The 22,781-nt window shown below is 38.1% G+C and overlaps 1 protein-coding gene across 5 annotated transcripts; it reads left to right on the top strand.

Moving 5' to 3' along the window:
• The first annotated feature begins 3,797 nt into the window (after positions 1 to 3,797).
• LOC112165851 (TMV resistance protein N) lies at positions 3,798 to 21,772 on the top strand. Of its 5 annotated transcripts, XM_040507143.1 has the most exons (11): positions 3,804 to 4,026; positions 4,214 to 4,780; positions 7,849 to 8,932; positions 9,057 to 9,332; positions 9,483 to 9,585; positions 9,859 to 10,577; positions 10,666 to 11,373; positions 11,504 to 11,593; positions 11,674 to 12,275; positions 12,805 to 12,919; positions 21,308 to 21,772. In XM_040507143.1, the coding sequence occupies exons 2-10, from the start codon at positions 4,266 to 4,268 to the stop codon at positions 12,812 to 12,814; spliced, it is 4,107 nt and encodes a 1,368-aa protein (XP_040363077.1). In that variant the 5' UTR covers positions 3,804 to 4,026; positions 4,214 to 4,265; the 3' UTR covers positions 12,815 to 12,919; positions 21,308 to 21,772. The 5 variants fall into 5 exon arrangements, with proteins under 5 accessions (XP_040363079.1, XP_024158316.1, XP_040363077.1 ...); XM_024302548.2 differs by having other exon boundaries at positions 3,803 to 4,026; positions 9,483 to 10,577; XM_024302549.2 differs by lacking the exons at positions 3,804 to 4,026; positions 4,214 to 4,780 and adding an exon at positions 6,008 to 7,277 and having other exon boundaries at positions 9,483 to 10,577.
• The last annotated feature ends 1,009 nt before the right edge of the window (positions 21,773 to 22,781 follow it).

Here is a 22,781-nt window from a genome sequence, read left to right as displayed (position 1 = left end):
GTTTTGATAAACCTTTGTACTGAATTCAAGTTCCGGGTCATTCTATTCCAATTTCCATTTCCCGAACTTTGTTTTTCCAAAACTTGTTGGAAGTTAGTCTTGTGTCGAACTTTTTTTTTGGTTAAACCAAGTTATCCCCCACCCGTAGGTAAGGACTAATCCCTCTCGAGCAGGGTCGGACCCCATTTAGGGGGGAAGCTCTCCCAATACTGGCTGCTCCATTCACAAGGCTCGAACTCGAGACCTTGCTTAAGGGGAACAAGCTCCTTACCACTTGAACCACCAAGCATTGGTAGTCTTGTGTCGAACTTTGCTAAACCTTATTTCTTAAAGTTTAATATTGCTTCGAGTGATTATTCATATCAAGTTCTAGGTGAACAAACTGATTTTAGTGATTTAAAGAATTTAACCTCAAAATTATTTTTAAGCTCCGTTGTGCGTTTACAAAAAGTTTATTAAATAAAATGCTTAGCGGTTCTCTAAGATGTAAATCGAGCGTTCGGTTTATGTTTTAGAGACTCGCGATACTATGATGTGCTCAAGCTGGTGAAGTGCAACTTGGGGCGTTACAACTTAGCTTGGTTGTAGTAGGGTTAGCATATTCCTATTTGTATTCGAAGATATTGTACTTGTAGTTTTCTATATATAGTGACCCCTATTATCAATGAAAGTATCTCAATCTTCTCCCAAATTCTCTTGCTCTAAAACACAAAACACTTTAAAAGAAAATTTAAAAATGAACCAGCTTGGGCCCAAAGAAGTAGCCCAAGCCCAAACAAAATAACTAAAGTCCACTAAAGAATTTGATGAATATTTCTATGTGTTTCAGAAATGTTTAAAATTCTATATGAGTGGAATTATGCAATTTTAACGCCAGGCCTGATCTAGGTGGAATCAAATATATGACGAAATTACCCAATATTGTGATAATCGTTGATCAGCAAGAAGAATATACGGCTCTTTGAGAAGTTTACTATTTTTCATCATTGAATTTTACAAGAGTTTTCGACAGAGTTCAATGACACACAACATAGATGAAAAAAAATGGTAACTATATAGTTCCAAAGTTGCAACCAAATTTTTTAAAGCCAAATTGATGTTACATATATAATAATATAAACCTAGACAATCGATATGCGGGAGTGTGAAAGAAAAAACAAAAATAGATTTATATTTAGGTGGCGTGCATGCGCAGTAGATTGAGAGGAGAGATCCAGGTTAGATTTGCACAAATAGACGCTAACCCTTATCTTCCAGGTCCTTCCTTTCCCTTCCTATCATGATTCAAGTCAACTATAATTTCTATCTCTTTCTACCCAGCTGTCTAAGCTTTTAAATTCCAATTAATGGCCAGGAAAGATTGGAACAAAATCTAAGGATGTACTACTCTTCTATATACAAGACTTTCGTATCTTGTGGAAACGGGACTCTCGATCTTTCACTTGCATCTCCATCTGACTAGGACTACCGTCCAGCTCCATAAACCCGCCCGGACTATTTCGCCACGGCGCCGACAAATAGGGAAAATAATTATGATGCAATGGCATTAGGTCCACTGACTTTTTCTTTTGTTGATTTCTAATCGAAATATTTTATTCAAAGAGACAACTTATCCGTATTTATTATAATTTATAATTCATTATGGGTGGTGCTATTTACACCATTTTTTTCTATTCACACACCCCTTCTATTTATCTATTACTTTAAATCAAATTTTTTTCACAAAATATCCTAACTCCTTTGCAATTTTATTTTTTTTATTTGACAAGTCAATTATCCCCAAATCATAAATCCTTATTTTCCTGCAGAAAAAGAGGAATTCAAAATACTTTTTCTTGGGGGGGGGGGGGGGGGGGGGGGGGTTCAACAAGTTTGTTTGTTTGTTTTTTTTTTTTTGAAGGAAGGGTTTGTGTTTTCTATTGAGGGTTGATTGGTTTTGATGCTTCTAGTTGCTCTTGCTTATTAGTTTTTATTTTTATGAAGCAATGTTGTGGATTGGTACATTGCTTTTTGTTATTTTTTGCCAAATTATTTGGATAATTCATGCTCTAATATACACAATTGAAATATTTGTGCTGTAAACTTAACTTTGTGAGATGATTTTTCATCGTTATGAGATTAGAATATGGAGAGTGAAACCATATCTACTACTGAAAATTAGTGTTACTTGGAAGATCTTCGTAACATAATTTTTTTTTTTTTTTAAAGGAAGGGTTTGTGTTTTCTATTGAGGGTTGATTGGTTTTGATGCTTCTAGTTGCTCTTGCTTATTAGTTTTTATTTTTATGAAGCAATGTTGTGGATTGGTACATTGGTTTTTCTTATTTTTGGCCAAATTATTTGGATAATTCATGCTCTAATATACACAATTGAAATATTTGTGTTGTAAACTTAACTTTGTGAGATGATTTTTCATCGTTATGAGATTAGAATATGGAGAGTGAAACCATATCTACTACTGAAAATTAGTGTTACTTGGAAGATCTTCGTAACATAATCATAATATATATCTTGGTAGCAAAATTTTTTGATTTATTGTATAATGATTTTAATTCATGATTGACTTGCTAAATAAAAAAAAGCTACAAGAGAGGGTAGTTAGGAATTAGGATAATTTGTAAATAAAAATTGGATTAAAGTAATATAAAAATAGAGGGGGTGTGTGAATAGACAAAATGAGTGTGTGAATAGCACCACCCTTCATTATAATAAGATTAGCAAATTTATAACTATACCTATACTCTAATTTATTACTAACAGTTACTCCAAATTGAAATGTGAAATTGATGGAAATAAAAAAAAAAAAAAAAGAAGTAGAAAATACAAGTTTAATTATTCAAGGATGTTTTGGTAAAATTAAAGAAGTGTACGTAGCTTTTTAAGCATTCAAACAAGTAAATTGAAGGTTTAATAAGTACGACATGTCCAAATATCAAATTTGGAGATCAAATTAGAACCACCCTTCTAAAAAATTAGAAAAAAGGGAGCAATCTTACTAAATAAGTATTTATTTGGACAAAAGAAAAGTTACAAATAAAATCTCAAAAAGAAAAAAATTTAATATTAAATAAGCCAATTGACTCACATCTAAGCTATTAGATCGTTTCTTTTTTTAATTAGCCAATTTCATATTAAATAGGTTCATGATTTAATAAAAAAAAAAAATTCATATTAAATAGAATATGAAAACTTGTTGAAATTATTGTAGAATAGAATATGAAAACGTGTTGGAATACTTAATTGACGGGGGCCCTTCTAATAAAGACTACTAAAAGGAGAACTAGTTGCAGATTTTTTTGTGAGACTCACTTTTCGATTACATTTCCGCATCAACCGTTAGATGTTTAGATATTTATGTGTAGATCAATTTTACAATTTTTGAACCAAACCGAAAATCGTTAAGGCATTCATAATCATGACTTATTAGTTATGGACATGAACGGTTCATGTCTGACAAATTTGTTTCGTCTATTGATTTGATCTAGTTCGGTACTTTAACGATTAACAATTTGGAAGAAAATTTTTAGAAGTGATCTACTCATGCATATATAAACATCTAACAGTTGATTTGCGATAATATAATCGAAAAGTGAGTCCCCCAAACCGTTGATTAGAAATTTCTCAACTAGTACTCATCTTAGTGTTCCTAATTAAAAGAGCTCCCCTTAATTGACCATAGCTCAACATCTTCCGCATAGCCTTCTAGGCTTCTAGATAAACGAAAAAGAACAAGGGTCGAATAGAATATGAAAGCGTGTTGGAATATGGAAGCGTGTTGGAATAGTTGCTGATGAATAACTCTCAGATGTGAAACTAATCATATTATACCCCTCACTCGCACTTCGTGGGTTTTACTTCATATATTCCACTTTTCATCGCCTCTGACTCGCTGTATCTGATAGTCTTTGCTAATCACTCAATTTTCGTACCCTTCCAGTTGTTTCACGTACTGCGCTCATGAGTTTGATGAGGAAGATGCGTCATTTGAGAGGTTTTGCTCGTTAGTTTGGTTTCAAGTAGCTAAAGGTATATATATCTCATATATGCGTCTGCTTCGATCTAATGATCTACATATTTCCTTTTCATCAAGAACACATTTAAACTAATTGAGTTTTGTAGCTTTCCTTGTTATTCCTCAAATAAAGAATTGTGAATTGACTTGGTCTGAAAAGATTCGAACTTTAAAACCTTGATTTTATTTTCTATGGTGCAGCTTTCAGCCTCTACTTGTGTAATTGATCGGGAGGATAGTCAAGATTATATTCATGGCGGCAGAGACACTCTGTTCCTCATCATCTTTTCCTTATTGTTCTTCAAACGCACAAAGGACATATGATGTGTTCCTCAGTTTCAGAGGTATGGACACTCGCAAAAGCTTTACAGATCATCTATATGCTGCTCTGGACAGAGGAGGAATTTTCACCTTTAGGGATGAAGAAGAGCTTGCAAGAGGACAACCGATTTCACGAAATCTGTTGGAAGCGATACAAGTTTCGAGGATCGCAGTTGTTGTTTTCTCAAGAAACTATGCTAGTTCAACTTGGTGTTTGGATGAACTCGCTAAGATTGTCGAGTGCATGGATGAGACGGGGCAAAAAGTGATTCCAATTTTCTATGATGTAGATCCATCAGAGGTAAGGAATCAATTGGGAAAGTATGGCGAAGCATTTGATGCACATGAAGAGCGGTTCAAGGCTGGATCAGATAAAGAAAAACTGCAAAAGTGGAGAGCTGCTTTGACTCAAGTGGCCAATCTCTCTGGATTTCATTTACAGGATAGGTGCGTACGTACAAATAATGATAAATCAGATCAATAATAAATCCAATCCATGGTAAATAGTCTTTCCCCACTAGCTAAACAAAGCATAAAACTCCATTTTAGAACGGGGAAATTCATTATAGACCAAATTTTTATAAAATTTAGTGGAAAAAACCCATCAATTTTTTTTTTAAATCTACACCCAATTATGCCAACTAGGATTAAATATTGCCTTTTTTTCTTTCTGAAAATTACACATATTGCCACTATTTAAATTTGATAAACATAAGTCAACTAGCAAGATTAACGTTCTCTTTAAATACCTTAATTGTAGATTTTTCTTATTAGTCCTATTATTCCAGCAATTTTCCTTCTACTAATCATTATGGCTAGAATTATGGAGTTTTTCTTTGCACATTTTTTAATTAAAATGTTTTATAGATTTAAATGAATTTATAATTTACTTTTTAGCAATTTAAACTTTTATTTTAAAAGTAGATTTGGTGTTCTGAACTCAACTAATTAGTATTAGTTGTTTTTTTTTTTTTTTTTTTTTTTTTTTTTTGTGAAAGGGTGGTTCTAGTTGGATCTCCAAATCTGATATTTGGACCTCTAATTTTTTTTTCAGTTATTAATAGACTTTATCAAATTATATGAAAAGACAAATAAGGACAAAGAGAGAAAAATGGAACAGAAAAAAAAAAAATCTCTTCTTACCTCCCCAAATATAACATTCAATTAATTTTCTTTTCCAAATTCTTTATATTACCTATGTAGTTTTATAATTTACCAAAAATAATTAAGTAAAAATAATAATTATCATTTAATACAAAACTAAATCCAAAACAATCTGATATGAAATTTCCTTAAACTAAATTCATTCAATATTATGATATGGGAGAATTTCACAAATGGTCACTCAACTATGACTCATTCGACACTTTGGTCACTCAAGTTTCAAATATATCACTTTGGTCACTCAAGTATTACATTGTCATTCACAAAAGTCACCCAAGGGGCATTTTTTCTCACAACAAAGTGATTTTTGTGAATGACAGTGTAATACTTGAGTGACCAAAGTAATATATTTGAAACTTGAGTGACTAAAGTGTCGAATGAGTCATAGTTGAGTGACTACAATGACTATTCTCACTTATGATATAGTTATTACTCGATCTTCCAACCCAAAACCCTTGGAATCCTTATTTTAGCAAATTCAAATGGATTCCAGCAACATATCAAGATTGAGAACCAACTCTCTGATTAATTTTGGTGGAGGAGAGACCCTACTCATAAGAGAGCAATATCATATGATTTTGATTCATTCTTCTTCTCGTGGTTGAAGATACAGATAAAAAGTAGAGTGACAAATTTTTGTATTTCATGTTCAAGGGTATTTTGGTAAAGATAAGGAAGTCTACTTAACTTTTTAAGTATTCTAAAAAATAAATTAGAGGTGTACTAAGTATGAGAGGTCCAACTAGAACCACCCTAAAAAGGGGGGTTTGGAACCTAGCCTAGCTAACTGGGAAGCTCAGCCCCATGCCTGTTATTTATAATATTAAATAAGTTTTGCTGCATCGAGGGGGGTGTAAGACCTGAACCCCGAGCAAGCATAGTTGTGTTACAATTATCCTCAAAGAGAACATCATGTATGAAAGTAGGAGCCTCATCTAAACAAAGATCCACAACATGATCTAAACTAGCAAAGTGAGCCAATCTATTTGCTACACTATTTGCTTCACGAAAAATGTATTAGTTGTTCTTATCTGTTGTGTTTTGCAACACAACTCTAGATTTATGTTTTTCATCCATGCATTTACTTGCAACTTGACTTAAAGGTAGAGGCTTAAGTTTTTAACCTAGCTAATAGTTTTTTTTTCCTAATTACAACCTAAAGATTAGACGTGTATGTTTAACTGACCTTATAGGAATTTTCATATAAACCTATGATTCATTTTTCACATCAACCTCTTTCTTAGGTATTCTATATATCATTGCGATTTGACCATATTTCTTAGGTTGAATCTCTAACTTATCCCTATATGCATACACCTATCTATTAGGTAACAATTGGAAATGAACAACCATCAAATTAATATGACAATATACAAAAGGAAAAGTTCAAACTTAGAACAAGATACTTTACCACAAGATTCAGGGCAAAATGATGAAAAAAGAAAAATTTTTAAAAAACTAAATCTAATGAATAACATACCTTATTAGTAGATACCACACTTTTGAAAGCCAAAAATTAGAAAGAGAATATGATCACGAATGCATAGGTGATATACAAGTTCACAACAATAATTTGAAATTTTTTCTTACTTCTTTCTTCTGGTTTTTTTTTTTTTTGAGAGCAAGACGAAAGAAGTTTTATTACTCAGACAGTTCAAATGTTACAAAAGGAAGCAACAAGACTTCCCAAGTCTGGAGGAATAGCTCCCTGCCAGTGAGCAGATAAACCTGACAACATGGCTTGCTTGGCCATTCTATGTGCAGCCGTGTTAGATTCACGGTAAGCACGCTGAAAGAAGGAACCCGGCAGACCACAAAGCTGAACCTGAATATCCTCAATCACCCTCCCTAAATTTAATGGGATGTATCTTCATCACCTAAATTTATAGAATTGACCAAAGAGAGGCAGTCACTCTCAAAAATAACAGGCGATTGATTAAACTCTATTGCCCATGCACACGCTGCTCTGCCTTCTGGTCTTAAGGAACATGAACTAGTATCTTTATAGTTTGAAATCATGGTGCTATATATAAAAGTTTTGAAAAAAAAATTGAAATCAAAGCATGCATGAATTAAGCCATATGATTAACTCTTTCCATATAACTTTCTACAAACTACTAAAGAGTACAATGGGAACCAAAAGTGATGAAGATTGTATTAATTGAACAATCTACTCAGTAAGGAATGTTTCATGATGTGGATTAGGTGTAGATTGAAAAGAAAAAGTGATTGGGTTTAACCTAATAAATCATTGTAAAATTAGGTTTAAAGCTAATTTTCTCATTTTAGAACATGCTTCCATAAACACACCAGCTTAATTGACACAAATATCTAACACCCTTTCTTTACAGGTATGAGTCAAAGTTTATCCAAGAGATTATGGAAATGATAGTAAGCGAGCTGAAGGGTACAAACCAGACTCTTTCTAATGACCTTGGACTTGTTGGAATTGACTTTCGTGTAGAGGAAATAAAAAATTTATGTTCAGTTAAAGACAAAGAGAATGATGTTGTCTTTATAGGTATATGGGGAATGGGTGGAATAGGTAAGACAACTCTTGCACAAGCTTTTTATGATAAAGTCTCTTATCAATTTAGCGATAAAAGCTTTCTTAAAAATGTTAGAGAGAGTTCTAAAAGAGATGGTATCGTTGCATTGACAAAAGACCTCCTGTTCAGTGTCTTAAAGAGGATGGATGTGCATGATAGTGAGATAAGGCATAGATTGCGTTTTAAAAAGGTTCTGATCATTCTTGATGATGTCGACAAGTTAGAACAATTGCAAGCGTTAGCTGGAAGCAACAGTTGGTTTGGTCGAGGGAGTAGGATCATTATAACAACCAGGGACGAACAATTGTTGATTGCTCATCATGTGGATAGAAGTTACAAGGTCAAGGAATTGAAAAATGATGATGCACTCGAGCTTTTTAGTTGGAAAGCCTTCAAGAGTGCCCATCCCCCAGAAGATTATTTGGAGTTATCCCAGAACTTTGTAAATTACAGCAAGGGCCTTCCTTTAGCTATTAAAGTTTTGGGTGCTTTCTTGTGTGGTCAAAGCCCTCAAGAATGGAAAAGTGCCTTTAGTAGGATACAAGAAAATCTTGACAATGATATTATGTCTGCCCTTAGAATAAGCTTCGATGGATTACATGAGAAGGAGAAGGAAATATTTTTAGATATTGCGTGTTTCTTCAAAGGGCATGACAGAGATCAGGTGGCTGTCATGCTAGAGAGTTTTGGTTTTCACCCGATCATTGGTATAAGAGCTCTTATACGAAAATCTCTCATCACTTTAGTAGGGAATAAATTGTGGATGCATGATTTGCTTCAGGAAATGGGTTGGGAACTTGTTCGTGCGGAATGCCTCAATGAGCCTGGGAACTGTAGTAGAATTTGGCAATCCGCTGATGTGCTTGATGTAATGAAGCATAAGAAGGTATTTGTATATCTGAAAAAACTCGATTCTTATATTTTCAATTGAAAATAAATATTCAAAATTGGTTCACTAGGCTACCAGTTCTATATCTTTTTTTCTTTTTTTTTCCTGTACTTAACTGCAGGGATCAGATTCGGTTCAAGGGATAGTCCTTGTTTTGCCTCAAGAACAAAATGAACAATTGAAAAGTGACGCCTTGTCAAACTTGAAAAAATTGAGATTTCTCAAAATTTCTAATGTGCTCCTACCTCGAGGCCTCAATTATCTATCAACTGAGCTACAAGTTGTTGAATGGAATGGATATCCTTCAAAGTTATTGCCGAAAAACTTCCCATCTAAGAAGCTTGTTCAACTCAGCATTTGTTGCAGTCGTATCGAATATCTATGGAAAGGATACAAGGTAACAATTTTCTCATGCATATATGCCTTTTACTATATGAACTTCGGAAGAGCTTATAACATTTCAATTTTCTTTTTATTTTTGAGTAGAAAGTAGAAACTATATTGATGATGAAAACTGATAACACATCTTTTTATATTTATTATACAGAGTTTAGAGAAGTTAAAATCGATCGATCTCAAGGACTCTACATGTCTGATGGAGACCCCAGACTTCACGGGTGTACCAAATCTTGAGAAGTTGATTCTTGAAGGTTGTACAAAATTATCTAAGGTTCACACATCCATTAGCAATCTCAAAAACCTTAGGTTATTGAATATGAAAAACTGTAAAAGCCTTGAGATGTTCTCATGTGACATCAGCTTGGAATCCCTTGAAATTTTCGGTCTTTCTGGTTGTGCAAGGCTCAAGGCATTTCCAGAGATATTGGGAGATATGGGATGCTTGTCCAAGCTTTATTTAGATGGAACTGCTATAGAAGAACTACCATTGTCAATTGAGGGTCTAACTGGTCTTTATTTGTTAGATCTGGCAGATTGCAAGAATCTTTTGAGAATTCCAAGTGTCATTTCAAGCTTGACGAGGCTTAAAACAATCATCCTATCAGGTTGCTCTAGTCTTGGTGAAATTTCAGAAAACATTGGGAATGTGGAAGGTCTCGAAGAGCTGGATATAAGCGGAACTGCCATAAGACAAATGCCGTCATCCATTGTCTATCACAAAAACCTCAAAGTTTTATCTTGCTCTAATTGCGATCGTCAGCTTTCTACATCATTGCTCTTTCGCTCTTCACCAAGTCTATGCCCTGCTCTTGGCATGTTGTCACCTTCTTCTTTCTCGGGTTTCAGCTCTTTAACATCACTGAATTTAAGTTACTGCAATCTATTTGATGGAGCAATCCCCAATAATCTCGATCACTTGTCATCATTAAAGGACTTGTTTCTAGGGGGAAACAATTTTACAAGCATACCTGAAAGTATTTGTCGACTATCTAATCTTGCAAGACTTGTATTGGATGATTGTAGCCAGTTGCAGTCATTTCCAAAGCTTCCGTTGAGTATAAAAGGGGTTTGGGTCAGTGATTGTATGTCGTTGAAAAGTGATTCTGATCAATATGAAGTATGTGATTCAACTACAGCAGGAAATGTTTCTGTTATCAAGCGCATATCATCAACTATATGTATCATTGACATGTCGTATTCACAATTTGCAGCATGGCTTAGAGATTATCACGAGGCTAACGAGGTAATTATCTCTCCTAAAGTATCTACAGATAATTAACATCTTCATCATTTACATTCTTCCCTTTTTTTTCTTCTCAAAAATGGTGTAGGTTGAGATAAGTCAACGGTCAAGGACAGCTTATGGTTTATCAACTAGAGCTTTTGAAATTCCGAATTGGTTTGACAGCAGAAGCAACAGCCAATCTGTAACAATTCTGCTGCCAACAGACAACAAAGGCAAGCCATGGATGGGATATGCTCTGTATGTTGTATTGGAAATTCATGAGGATTTTGATACCAATTGTGATTTGAAAGTCAAGCACAAGTTTGATTGTTATTTTGATACCATGGAAGGTCCTGGTGATAAACAAACTTTATACCACGAGGTGAACGTTGAAAGCGTCCCTTTTACTGGGTCACATGGATATTGGATAATAATACCCCATGTCTGGTTTTTAAAAGGATTGAATTCCTTGAATGAGTGCAATACCATCGAGGCTCACACAACAATTGATAGCCCAGCTGTGGAGGTTAAAAAGAGCGGTGCTCGTCTACTGTACGACCACGATTTCATAGGGTTTCTGTACGAATTAAAGAGTTACCGTCATTGTTTATACATTAGAAGGAAGAAGGAAAATTCAGGTCAAGAAATTATGTACGGCATGAAAGAACAAGCAGCAGAAGTCACTTCACAAAATTCAAGATCCACTGTAACTCTTTCGCCAACGTTGGCCGAGGATCAGCATTTGAAATTTAACTCAACCATTCCCGTGCAAGAACACCTTGAGTCACTGCCTTCAGAACTAAACTGCTCTGAGGTCTTTCTTTATCATATATATTTTCATTCAACATCACATTAAGGTTCTATAATTAGCAGGAAAACATCATATACATTTTCTCTCATATGATCTTCTCATTTTCGTTACACATCAAATTTTCTTTATTCAGGGGATAGACGTTTCGGGAAGCAAGTACTACAACATACATGGCAGACCGTCTAATCTCAAAACTGCATTTGTGTTAGGAAAAATCCTTGAGGTCTCTCTCTCTCTCTCTCTCTCTCTCTCTCTCTCTCTCTCTCTCTCGTTCACAAGCCTGATTTCATTTTTGTTTGATAGGAATATTCTGGTCGGCATGACTTGCTATATAAAGAAACTTTTTCACAATCTGAAATTCCAGAGTGGTTCTGCAGTGTCAATGGTTCCTCAACAGCCTTTACAATCCCAAGGTTGAATAATATGACTGGTTGGAAAGGAGTAGTTGTTTGTTCTGCTTTCGCGATCCTCTCGCACCCCTCTCTCATCCAATTTGAGCTTTATATTCCTCACATTCAATGTTCTTTTGGATCTGGCTCTTGGAAGATCCCAATGAATGGATACGTCATTGTCAATGATCTTTTTCCTAATATGATGGGTCATGGTTTCATCTGGATATTGTATGTTTCACATGGATCATTTCAAGGTTATATGTTGAACAAATACACTCCTGTGGATATGCAAGTCAAATTTAAAAGTAACAGCAAGGACATAACGGTGGAGAGTTGTGGGTATCAACTTGTATTCCAAGAAAATATGGAAGAGCTCATGGAAATAATAATGCAGTGTTCAACATGCATGCCTCATTGTCAGTCTCTGAAAAATAGTAAAAGAAAAAGGGAACAGTTTGAGGAGGAACAAGTGGTGGAGGAGGATGAGCAAGGGCGGAGCTACTTCTGGACGAGGTACGTAGGGCAAATGCCCAACCAGATTTATTCAATTTCTCTACATATGTTCATATGTTCAACTAATCATTTCTAGTGTACTTCGTTCAAGCGTTTAGGGTTTAGGATTCTTCTTTCTATTATACAACAAAAGATTTCTGGGTTTCTTCTCACTGTTTTTTTTATTTTATTTTTTATTTGATCAATAATCAACTTGCTATCCAATGAGTAAGGATTATTTTTGCCAAATACTTCTTAGTGTATAGCTGTTTCGTTTTCAATTGGATGCCAAATGCAATTTTTTTCTTAATTAGTTGTAGCATGCTGTTAATATAAGTCTCAAAATCAACTTATTCTTCACATTATCTTATCATTTATTTCACAAATCACTCTCCTTTTGAACTTTGAATCTTAACTGAGTTAAATTATCAACTACTAACTACACTTGATGGGTGTTAGATTCGTACTGTCTTCTGTGGAGTAACAATATTAGGAAGTTTTTATATTTTGGCTAGAGAGGAATATTGAATTATGTTTGTCAACCTGATAGGAAATCCTGACTCCACCATTAATTGAAGAGGAGAATGATGACAAAGACGGTGTTGATGAAGATGAAGATGATTTCGATGAAAATATGTCAATATATACACTCCATATAGTGACAGGTAATGTCAATATTAGTTGCACGTACTAAAACTATATTTGCTTCTTTCATATTTGTTGATGCCGATTTCGGCATCAACGAGTCAACGGAGGTTCCGTTGAAATCCAAGTGTAAAGTGGTGGGGTTGTTTTCTTCAAGTGGGCCTATCTTTTCCTTTGATTAGTTTGGCTACGTGAGTAGCCTTGGTCGTCCACTTGTGACTGAAGGTATGCCCTGGTAGTCCTGTGCCTAGCCTTGGTCGTTCACCTCTTGTGACTGAAGGTATGGCCTCGGGCTTCCTTCACCTGATCCTGGGCCTCCAAGCTACCTTGTTTGGTGAAACTGATAGTCTCGTCCCGGGCTTCCTTCACCTGGTGTTGGGCTTCCTCCACCCAATGTTGGGCTTCCAAGCTCCTTTCTTGGGTGGAACTGATGGCTTCATGTCAGGCTTCCTCCACCTCGTGTTGGGCTACCAAGCTCCTTGTTGGGTGAAGCTAATAGTCCCGTCTCGGACTTCCTTCACCTGATGTTGGGCTTCCTCCACCTGGTGTTGGGCTTCCAAGCTCCTTGTTGGGTGAAACTGATAGTCTCGTCTCGGACTTCCTTCACATAATGTTGGGCTTCCTCCACCTGGTGTTGGGCTTCCAAGCTCCTTTCTTGGGTGGAACTGATGGCCTCACGTTGGGCTTCCTCCACCTCGTGTTGGGCTTCCAAGCTCCTTGTTGGGTGAAACTGATAGTCTCGTCTCGGACTTCCTTCACCTGGTGTTGGGCTTCCTCCACCTCGAGTTGGGCTTCCACCACCTCGAGTTGGCCTTCCACCACCTCGAGTTGGTGAAACTGATAGTTTCGTCCCGGGCTTCCTTCACCTGGTGTTGGGCTTCCTCCACCTAATGTTGGGCTTCCAAGCTCCTTTCTTGGGTGGAACTGATGGCTTCACGTCGGGCTTCCTCCACCTCGTGTTGGGCTACCAAGCTCCTTGTTGGGTGAAGCTAATAGTCCCGTCTCGGACTTCCTTCACCTGATGTTGGGCTTCCTCCACCTGGTGTTAGGCTTCCAAGCTCCTTTCTTGGGTGGAACTGATGGCCTCACGTCGGGCTTCCTCCACCTGGTGTTGGGCTTCCAAGCTCCTTTCTTGGGTGGAACTGATGGCCTCACGTTGGGCTTCCTCCACCTCGTGTTGGGCTTCCAAGCTCCTTGTTGGGTGAAACTGATAGTCTCGTCTCGGACTTCCTTCACCTGGTGTTGGGCTTCCTCCACCTAATGTTGGGCTTCCACCACCTCGAGTTGGCGGAGCTCTATGGAAAGGACTATGCATTTTGGCATAGCTTTCGGAGAGAAGAGAAAGTTCAAGTCCCCCTTTCTGCTTGTGAAGGATTGATATTTATAGGAGAAGGAGTAGTTGAGATGTTGAGGGAAGGCATGGGTTCTTCCTGAAAATCAGGGTGTCAGCCCCATGATTTCTGCTTCCTGACACTCCATCTGACAGAGTTGGTGACAGATGTCACAACTATGTGGTCTCTTCCTCTCACGTCACTTTTGGACCATGCCCTCTGACCATACCTATCATCAGAGCGTGACACCTGGCCTAATAGGTAAGAGTTGGCCCTTGATTTCCGCTAACTATGTCTCCTTGCAATCACTTTGTCTAAGAGTGATCCTGGTAGTCGAGGCCTTAGCCTTGGAGGTCGTGGCTTCTAAGCTTGGGGGCCGAACTCTTGGTCTTGGGGGTTGAGGCTTTGGATTATGCATCTCTAGTAGTGAGGTCATGATATGTTTTTGCCTTGCCATCCAAGATGGTGAGTCAATTACATGGTGACCGTCCAAAACTTAAGAGGTGGAGATCCAAGGTTGAAGACTTGGAGTATCAAAGTGAGGCATCTCACTAGTCATGATTATTTCCATCTTAGAGTTATCTTTTCTTTCTTGATGAAAGGTTTAAGTGCGTTGAAAGGTCAGAGTCCTACGTGGACTCTTTGACATTTCAACGCGTACCACGTGGAATGGGTTGAAAAGTCAAAAGTATTTATCGAACCAAATTATGACATCAACAAGCCCCCAGTTCCCTGGCCAAGCAAGGCTTATGTTGGGTAGGGAACTCAATATGAGGGAGAATTTGGTGAATCTAGGCTTGAGTAGGTGGTTCTTAATGAAAGACCAAGAGTGGATGTAAAAAAAGTTAACCTCGTTGTGTGGGGGTGAGTTTCTATATGTGATAAGCCATCACTATGGTAGTTTGAAGGTCGAACTACGGAGGTCCTATGTGGATGAAGACGAAATCCTCGACTAGGGATGATGATAACCTTGAATGTCGAAGGTCTGCGGTAGGAGACTAAACTCATTGTGACTGATCTCCAATAGAGAGAAGGGTAATATCCTTGACAAGGGTGAGGATAGGTTAAATGACTTCCTTTTGTTTCCCTTTGAGCTTTAACTATTGGCTCTAATTTAGCACATAAGTGCATTGTCCCTACTTTTTCCATAACTAAACTATTAGCATAAATTATAAGGGAGTGTAAGACCTCTAACTATTGTTCGGTCTAAAAGTCTCACAACTGGTGGTCGTTGCGGTTGAGAGTCGACCAACCTCAAGTGTTCGTTGCGAGTTTCGGCCATTAAGACTCTCTCACCTGGCGACTCAAGTGAGTGGACCTCGAGTGCACTGTGTGTGTTAGTCTCAGTTGTTAAGACTTGCTCACCTGTGACTCAAGTGAGCTGGACCTCGAGGGCACTCTGTGAATTGGTCTCGGCTAGCAAGACTCTTTCATCCTGTGGCTCAAATCCTTGGGGTGTTGGAATACCAAGGATGTCTATTATACAAACTACTACTATATTTATCTTAGATGGACTTCTATTGAGATAGCTATACCTTTGTGTTCCAATAAACTTCTAGGAGTTTATATATAGATAGATTTGTGGAACTGGTACCCCACTTGGTCCGCGTCTGGGCATTGACACAGGTTCATCAGTAATGAGCTGATGTAACCAGAGTTAATTAGTCATATGCTTAGCACGGGGGTCTTTGTCGAATTGTTGAATAGATGGATATATTTTCAAGCTAATTTTTTTGTGCAAATTCCGATCTCAACATGATTTATAGCATGCAAATAGTATAGAGACACATATAGCAGATACATAGAACGCCATATAAGATGTAAAAATCAATACATAATAGAATTGAGCCCCCAGCTCTCTAGGGCTAACATATTCCTATTGGTGTTCGAAGATTCATCACTCTTGGCATATCAAGGAAATCTTTAAAGAGGATATAATGGTGCATGTGATCATACTTTATGATACGACAAATAAGTAATTTAGAGTAGGGTGTACCGTTTGAGGTGTAGCTCGCTCCTTTGAATGTGACTTGTTCCGGACGATGTCTCCATGTAGGCATTTTCTTAATGCAGGCCTTTGGCAACAAAAAGGGTGGAGTAGTGGCACGTCGAGACCTTTTTGGTGGGAGTACAGGTCTAAGGGCAATAAGATGGTGGGTTGAAAGCTCTTTCTTCTTCTGGGGTTAGCTCTCCTAGCTACTGATTTTTCACCATATTGGTGAATGGGTATTTTTGCCATGCATGCAAGACTTGTAAACCCATCTATATGTTTGACTCGTGTGGTAGTACTCCAGCAACGCCAAAATCTCAAGATTGTCCGAGCATTGAAATATGATCAAGCGGTGGATGCTCAAGGTCTTTGCGCCGGTTGATCAATGTTGTCAGGTCCTAGTAAAATAGTTGAGATCATCGAACGAACACCAGCATGGCATCCTCTTGCTAGTGCGCGGTCATCATTTGATAGACATAGATAAGTCTACTGTAAGGATTACTACGCTTTGAAGCTCATCATTATCCGACATCTTTGCGCTGGTGGTGTAGCCATCAGATTTTTAGGGAGTTAGTATAGCAGCGAAGTCGAGGATATAGGTGTGTTCCTACTTGAGGTCAACCTCCTGATCATGAAAGGATGGTGGACTGGAGTCCCATAATCTTGATGCCAACATTGTGTAAGATTTGTGGATTGTTGGTGATGGTATGTTGATGAGGTTGATCGATCATTTTTGATCAAAGCTGCAACTTTCTTGTTAGGGTTGGTGAGCATCGTGTACAAGATCTCCACATCAGTCATTTATCCAACAAGCGAACATAGTCTTTCTATGTTGGACCTCCAGGGGTCTGGTCCATGGCTCAAGCTGCCTCCTCATGTCTTCAAGGTTTGATTTGTTGTCACCTCATTCTATAACATCAATTTTTAGCGACATGCTGATCAATAGCATTTCCATTGTCTTCTTGTCCTGTTAGGTGTTGGTTAAGACCTACGATGGTGGATGCATGCCGAAATTCCAATGAAGGTGGAGGGTGCACCCAAGTTTTCTCTATTCTTGGAGAGTCAATTGAACCTTCATGGCATTCGAACATCAAGCTTCAACCATAATAGCATTGATGAAGCATGAGTCGTGTGCATCCTTTTAGCTACATGTTACGACTAGGAGCTAAAGTCTCTCCCGCCTTGGTAATATGGTGGCAATTGGTGATGGAGCTCCAAGCTTGTTGACTACCAACGTCAATCTGAGCAGTGGACTGTTGATAGCTAGACGTCGCCTATCATGCATCTTGATACTTCTTATGGCAACAACGGTCAAAGACTTCTAGCATGAGTGGATTTTAGTTCTTCGTTTTCGGTGAAACAAATGGTCTTGTCGTCAAGCATTTGGCGGTAAATTTTTCGCTCTTCCTAGCGACTCCAAAGCTTTTATAACTCTCTCCTATTACGCCAGTGTCCTGGGCTACCAGGCGTTAGGGGTTCGGGGCCTCTAGTTCGTTCCAAGGCTACTACTTCATCGAGTGATGGTCACACAATGTCACGAGAATTGAAGTTGCTCGTCATTGACTATGCGTCGGAGGTTCCTACGCGTCCTTGTGAGCTATATATCATCTAATGACTTGGATGTTGAAGGTAGGGCCGTTGCTGGATTTCTAGCAGAAAGATTCTCCGTGTCAGGTAGCGTGCATGATCTTTATGTGAATCTCCTGACTACACCATTCATCAAATCTACGGACTTTGTCTGATCATCAATTCCCGGCTTGAATTCTAGTGATGGTGCTCCAACGATTATAATCAGCTCATCACCATCCAGTGATAATAATGATTAGCATGGGTGATATGAGGATCAATTGTGTTCATCAGCCTTGGGTGGTGATGGTTGCTTCGTGTTCTCCAAATCATAAAAGTGTTTGTCTTTGCGACGTTGGTCACCCTTGGTCACCTCATCAGTGGCATGTTGGGGGAGTACATCATGTTCAAGAGTGGGCTATCCTTCGTCAAATAGAGACATGTGGACAAAGATTTGTAGATATGAACATTGAGTGTCCAGCCTACGATTGGTGTAGAAGGTGGAAGCCGAGGTCTGTAGTGGCAATGGTTGGTGGACTTCTCTTTTAGTACTTGCAAGCATGATATACTCGAACCTGTGCTCCTCCTCATAGGTGGATGTCCACCCTTGCCTAATTTGTCATTGTTTCATCTTTCATTCGTAGTTGTAGGTAAGGCTCTATACTTCGAAGGTCTTTCCGGCATACTACATGCTTCCTTCTTAACTAAACCAGTGAACACGCGCCAAGCGTTCAAGGTTCCCACAGACAGCACCATTTGTTGGTGCCGATTTTTGCATCAACGAGTCAACGGAGGTTCCGTTGAAATCCAAGTGTAAAGTGGTGGGGTTGTTTTCTTCAAGTGGGCCTATCTTTTCCTTCGATTAGTTTGGCTACGTGAGTAGCCCTGGTCGTCCACTTGTGACTGAAGGTATGCCCTGGTAGTCCTGTGCCTAGCCTTGGTCGTTCACCTCTTGTGACTGAAGGTATGGCCTCGGGCTTCCTTCACCTGATCCTGGGCCTCCAAGCTACCTTGTTTGGTGAAACTGATAGTCTCGTCCCGGGCTTCCTTCACCTGGTGTTGGGCTTCCAAGCTCCTTTCTTGGGTGGAACTGATGGCTTCACGTCGGGCTTCCTCCACCTCGTGTTGGGCTACCAAGCTCTTTGTTGGGTGAAGCTAATAGTCCCGTCTCGGACTTCCTTCACCTGATGTTAGGCTTCCTCCACCTCGTGTTGGGCTTCCAAGCTCCTTGTTGGGTGAAACTGATAGTCTCGTCTCGGACTTCCTTCACATAATGTTGGGCTTCCTCCATGTGGTGTTGGGCTTCCAAGCTCCTTTCTTGGGTGGAACTGATGGCCTCACGTTGGGCTTCCTCCACCTCGTGTTGGGCTTCTAAGCTCCTTGTTGGGTGAAACTGATAGTCTCGTCTCGGACTTCCTTCACCTGGTGTTGGGCTTCCTCCACCTAATGTTGGGCTTCCATCACCTCGAGTTGGCCTTCCACCACCTCGAGTTGGCGGAGCTCTATGGAAAGGACTATGTATTTTGGCATAGCTTTCGGAGAGAAGAGAAAGGTCAAGTCCCCCTTTCTGCTTGTGAAGGATTGATATTTATAGGAGAAGGAGTAGTTGAGATGTTGAGGGAAGGCATGGGTTCTTCCCTAAAATCAGGGTGTCAGCCCCATGATTTCTGCTTCCTGACACTCCATCTGACAGAGTTGGTGACAGATGTCACAACTATGTGGTCTCTTCCTCTCACGTCACTTTTGGACCATGCCCTCTGACCATACCTATCATCAGAGCGTGACACCTGGCCTAATAGGTAAGAGTTGGCCCTTGATTTCCGCTAACTATGTCTCCTTGCAATCACTTTGTCTAAGAGTGATCCTGGTAGTCGAGGCCTTAGCCTTGGAGGTCGTGGCTTCTAAGCTTGGGGGCCGAACTCTTGGTCTTGGGGGTTGAGGCTTTGGATTATGCATCTCTAGTAGTGAGGTCATGATATGTTTTTGCCTTGCCATCCAAGATGGTGAGTCAATTACATGGTGACCGTCCAAAACTTAAGAGGTGGAGATCCAAGGTTGAAGACTTGGAGTATCAAAGTGAGGCATCTCACTAGTCATGATTATTTCCATCTTAGAGTTATCTTTTCTTTCTTGATGAAAGGTTTAAGTGCGTTGAAAGGTCAGAGTCCTACGTGGACTCTTTGACATTTCAACGCGTACCACGTGGAATGGGTTGAAAAGTCAAAAGTATTTGTCGAACCAAATTATGACATCAACAATATTAAATAACTTATCAAAATATTATATTAAATCACAATGTTAGCTATTGAAAATGCAATGTCCTATAATTCCTTTGGCTTATGGACCTGGAAAATTCGTTACTGATTCATCTATGGCAGTATGTAGAACTACTTGAGGTTGACAAATTCAGGACATTTTGTCATGTTGTTAGTTTCTGAATAAGATTATCAAACGGTTTGCTGAGTGAGTTTGTATAAATTTTCGTATTAAGCCCTAGTTTGGCCCTGAGGTGATTAATGTAAAAGCAACTTTAGCTGTACTGTGAGAATAATCAGCTATGAAATTAAGTAACCGAGTGTTTGGTAAATTCTGCTTTAAAAAGTGATGTGAGTACAAAAGTAGTGTCTAAGTGTTTGGTGAACTATGGTATAAAAGTACTGTGAATTTAATAAATGACCAAAAAGGACATGGAAAAATTAAGGAATTAAAATTAGATTAATTTTATTTCTCGATAAGTAGTAACGACATTTGGGAAGTTTTCCAAAAAGTCTATTGAAGTGCATCTTTAATTTATTGACTGTAAAGTATGTGTTACAACCAATCCAAGGTAATTTTTACAAATTTTTCGGATGTCAAAGCTATTTATTACGAATTTCGGACGTAGTGTTGGCTTTGGTTTCTCTGGGCTACCCTTTTTTATTTATTTTTTTTTTTTTTAAGAAACATGAGCATAACACTATAAAAGTCAAACGAATCCCAACAGTCCAATACCAAATGCAGAGGTATTCAACAAATGAACGAATCTGCTCTAAGCATATCAGTTCATAAGAAGCCTCAGTACAAAGAAAAAAAAAGACTAAAAAGACATGCAAGAACTTTTGAAGTCCCAGTGGCATGCAAATCAACAAGAAGGCCAGGACAATGGCTTATGAACTGGGCTACTTTCAATCTATAACTCGTGCCTTTGAATGCAACTTATTGACATCCGGTTGAATTGTGAAGTTGATGGAATTGGATGAGGGCAATATAGGTAAAGTCAAGTAAGTCATCTCAACTTCTAAAAGCCACAATTCTAGAAGCACCATTTTAGCAGCTTCTAGATTATGCCTAGGAAAGTGAGAGATTCTTATTATAATTGATGACTGTTGTTTTACCAAACAGGTCTAGCAACTTAAATTGAGAAATAAGTTACTTAATCCACACACACCTCGGGACCAAACTGGGCCTAAGTCTACCACGGTTTGAATTAAGATCGATGAATGTATTAGAACCTTGACCACATATTTCTCTATTGTATGCAGGACAATCTGCCTAATTGTAAATCTACTGCTATCCACTCAGGTGGAAGCATGCAGGGCAGGGCTCTTATTGCTATCCATCAGAACACGACTGCTCTTGATTTTGAGAGTGGTTGCTCCCTTGTTGTTACTGCTCTACAGCATGACGTGGAAGATATGAAATTAGGCGTATTATCGATGATTGTAAGTCATATTTGACATATTTTCACTCTTTTCAGATTAGACACATCTTCTGTGAAGTAAATGGTGTTGCCAAATAGATTAGCGCACCTTGTTAGTTTTAATTATCTTTCTGATGTTTGGTTAGATGAGTTTCCTGTTATTATTTGGGATGTACTCTACGAGGACTACTGCTTCAAAGCACTCTAAAACTTAGACTTGAATTGGTGAGAAAATTACAAAGCTTGCTAGATGTATGCAGCAGAACTTCATTATGTATAAGGATATGGTTTAGGTTGACTTTGTTCAGTGTTCAATGTTTTTAGATGTAGAGAAAGCTAATTTTATCCTTCGCTTTTATAAGCTAAAAGAGATTTGGCAAGATGCATGTGGCGTGGGAGCTAAAAAAACATAATTTGTAATAAAGATGAGAGATTTACAGCAGCTAGAAAAGCTTGGATTCGGATTGTGGTTGATGAGGTTTTGGATTGAAAATGGGTTTTTGGGTTGTTTATAACAGGATAAGAACCAAATTTCACTCTGAAACCCGAAACAGGCCCTGCGGACCCCACCTTAGAAGAAATTCTACTAAAAATTTGGCGTAATTTCCCCTAAAAGTGGACTACCCAAATAAACAAATCTGGACATAGAACTTAAATCAACATTCCACCAACTACTTTTACATTCCAAATATATACATTCCAAGTACACCACTTAAAAACATATGTAATCAGAGAAATTCTACGAATATAAAACCGCTATACAAACATGCGTAGGTTAAACAATAAACTACAGCGATGATGAAGGTGGCGAACACTATCCTCGCCGCCTACGAATGCTCGACCTCAACTAGTCTGCAGACTGGGCACGTAAAACCAAAAAACTCAGGGAAAAGCATTTAAAAACTGTTAGAGTGAGTGGACGAAAAATAAATGATTTCAAAGGAAATAAAAGAAGATTTAATGCTTTCCCATTTTATTATCTTAAAAGCCACGCATGCAGTAAGGTATACTCTTAATCCTCCTCTTTACTTAAATATCAAAATAATTGGGGCATTTCATTTTATACCCAAATTTGTTTACACCTATTAGATTAAACCCTTGCATAATTTTTTTTTTAATATATACCCAAATCTGTTGATTAGGTTGATTACATAAATAAATTCTCATTAAGTGACAGAAAAAATAAAACATGTTTTTGTCAAAAATTTCTTAATATGCCACAAGCTCTAAACAAATACACTTGATGAACTAGACCCTTGATTGAAGCTCTCGTAATCAATACCTAGATCGAGATTTATATATGATTTTCACTATTT

This window comes from Rosa chinensis, chromosome 5 (assembly GCF_002994745.2).
Source record: "Rosa chinensis cultivar Old Blush chromosome 5, RchiOBHm-V2, whole genome shotgun sequence".
Lineage (NCBI taxonomy): Eukaryota > Viridiplantae > Streptophyta > Magnoliopsida > Rosales > Rosaceae > Rosa > Rosa chinensis.
Note: the sequence above shows the minus strand (reverse complement) of the source record. Positions and strands in the feature narration are given on the sequence as shown.

Coding starts and splice junctions, on each gene's coding strand:
- LOC112165851 (XM_024302548.2), top strand. CDS start 4,266: ATGGCGGCAGAGACACTCTGTTCCTCATCATCTTTTCCTTATTGTTCT. Junction 4,781..7,848: donor GGATTTCATTTACAGGATAG/GTGCGTACGTAC, acceptor CTTTCTTTACAG/GTATGAGTCAAAGTTTATCC. Junction 11,594..11,673: donor TGTTAGGAAAAATCCTTGAG/GTCTCTCTCTCT, acceptor TTTGTTTGATAG/GAATATTCTGGTCGGCATGA.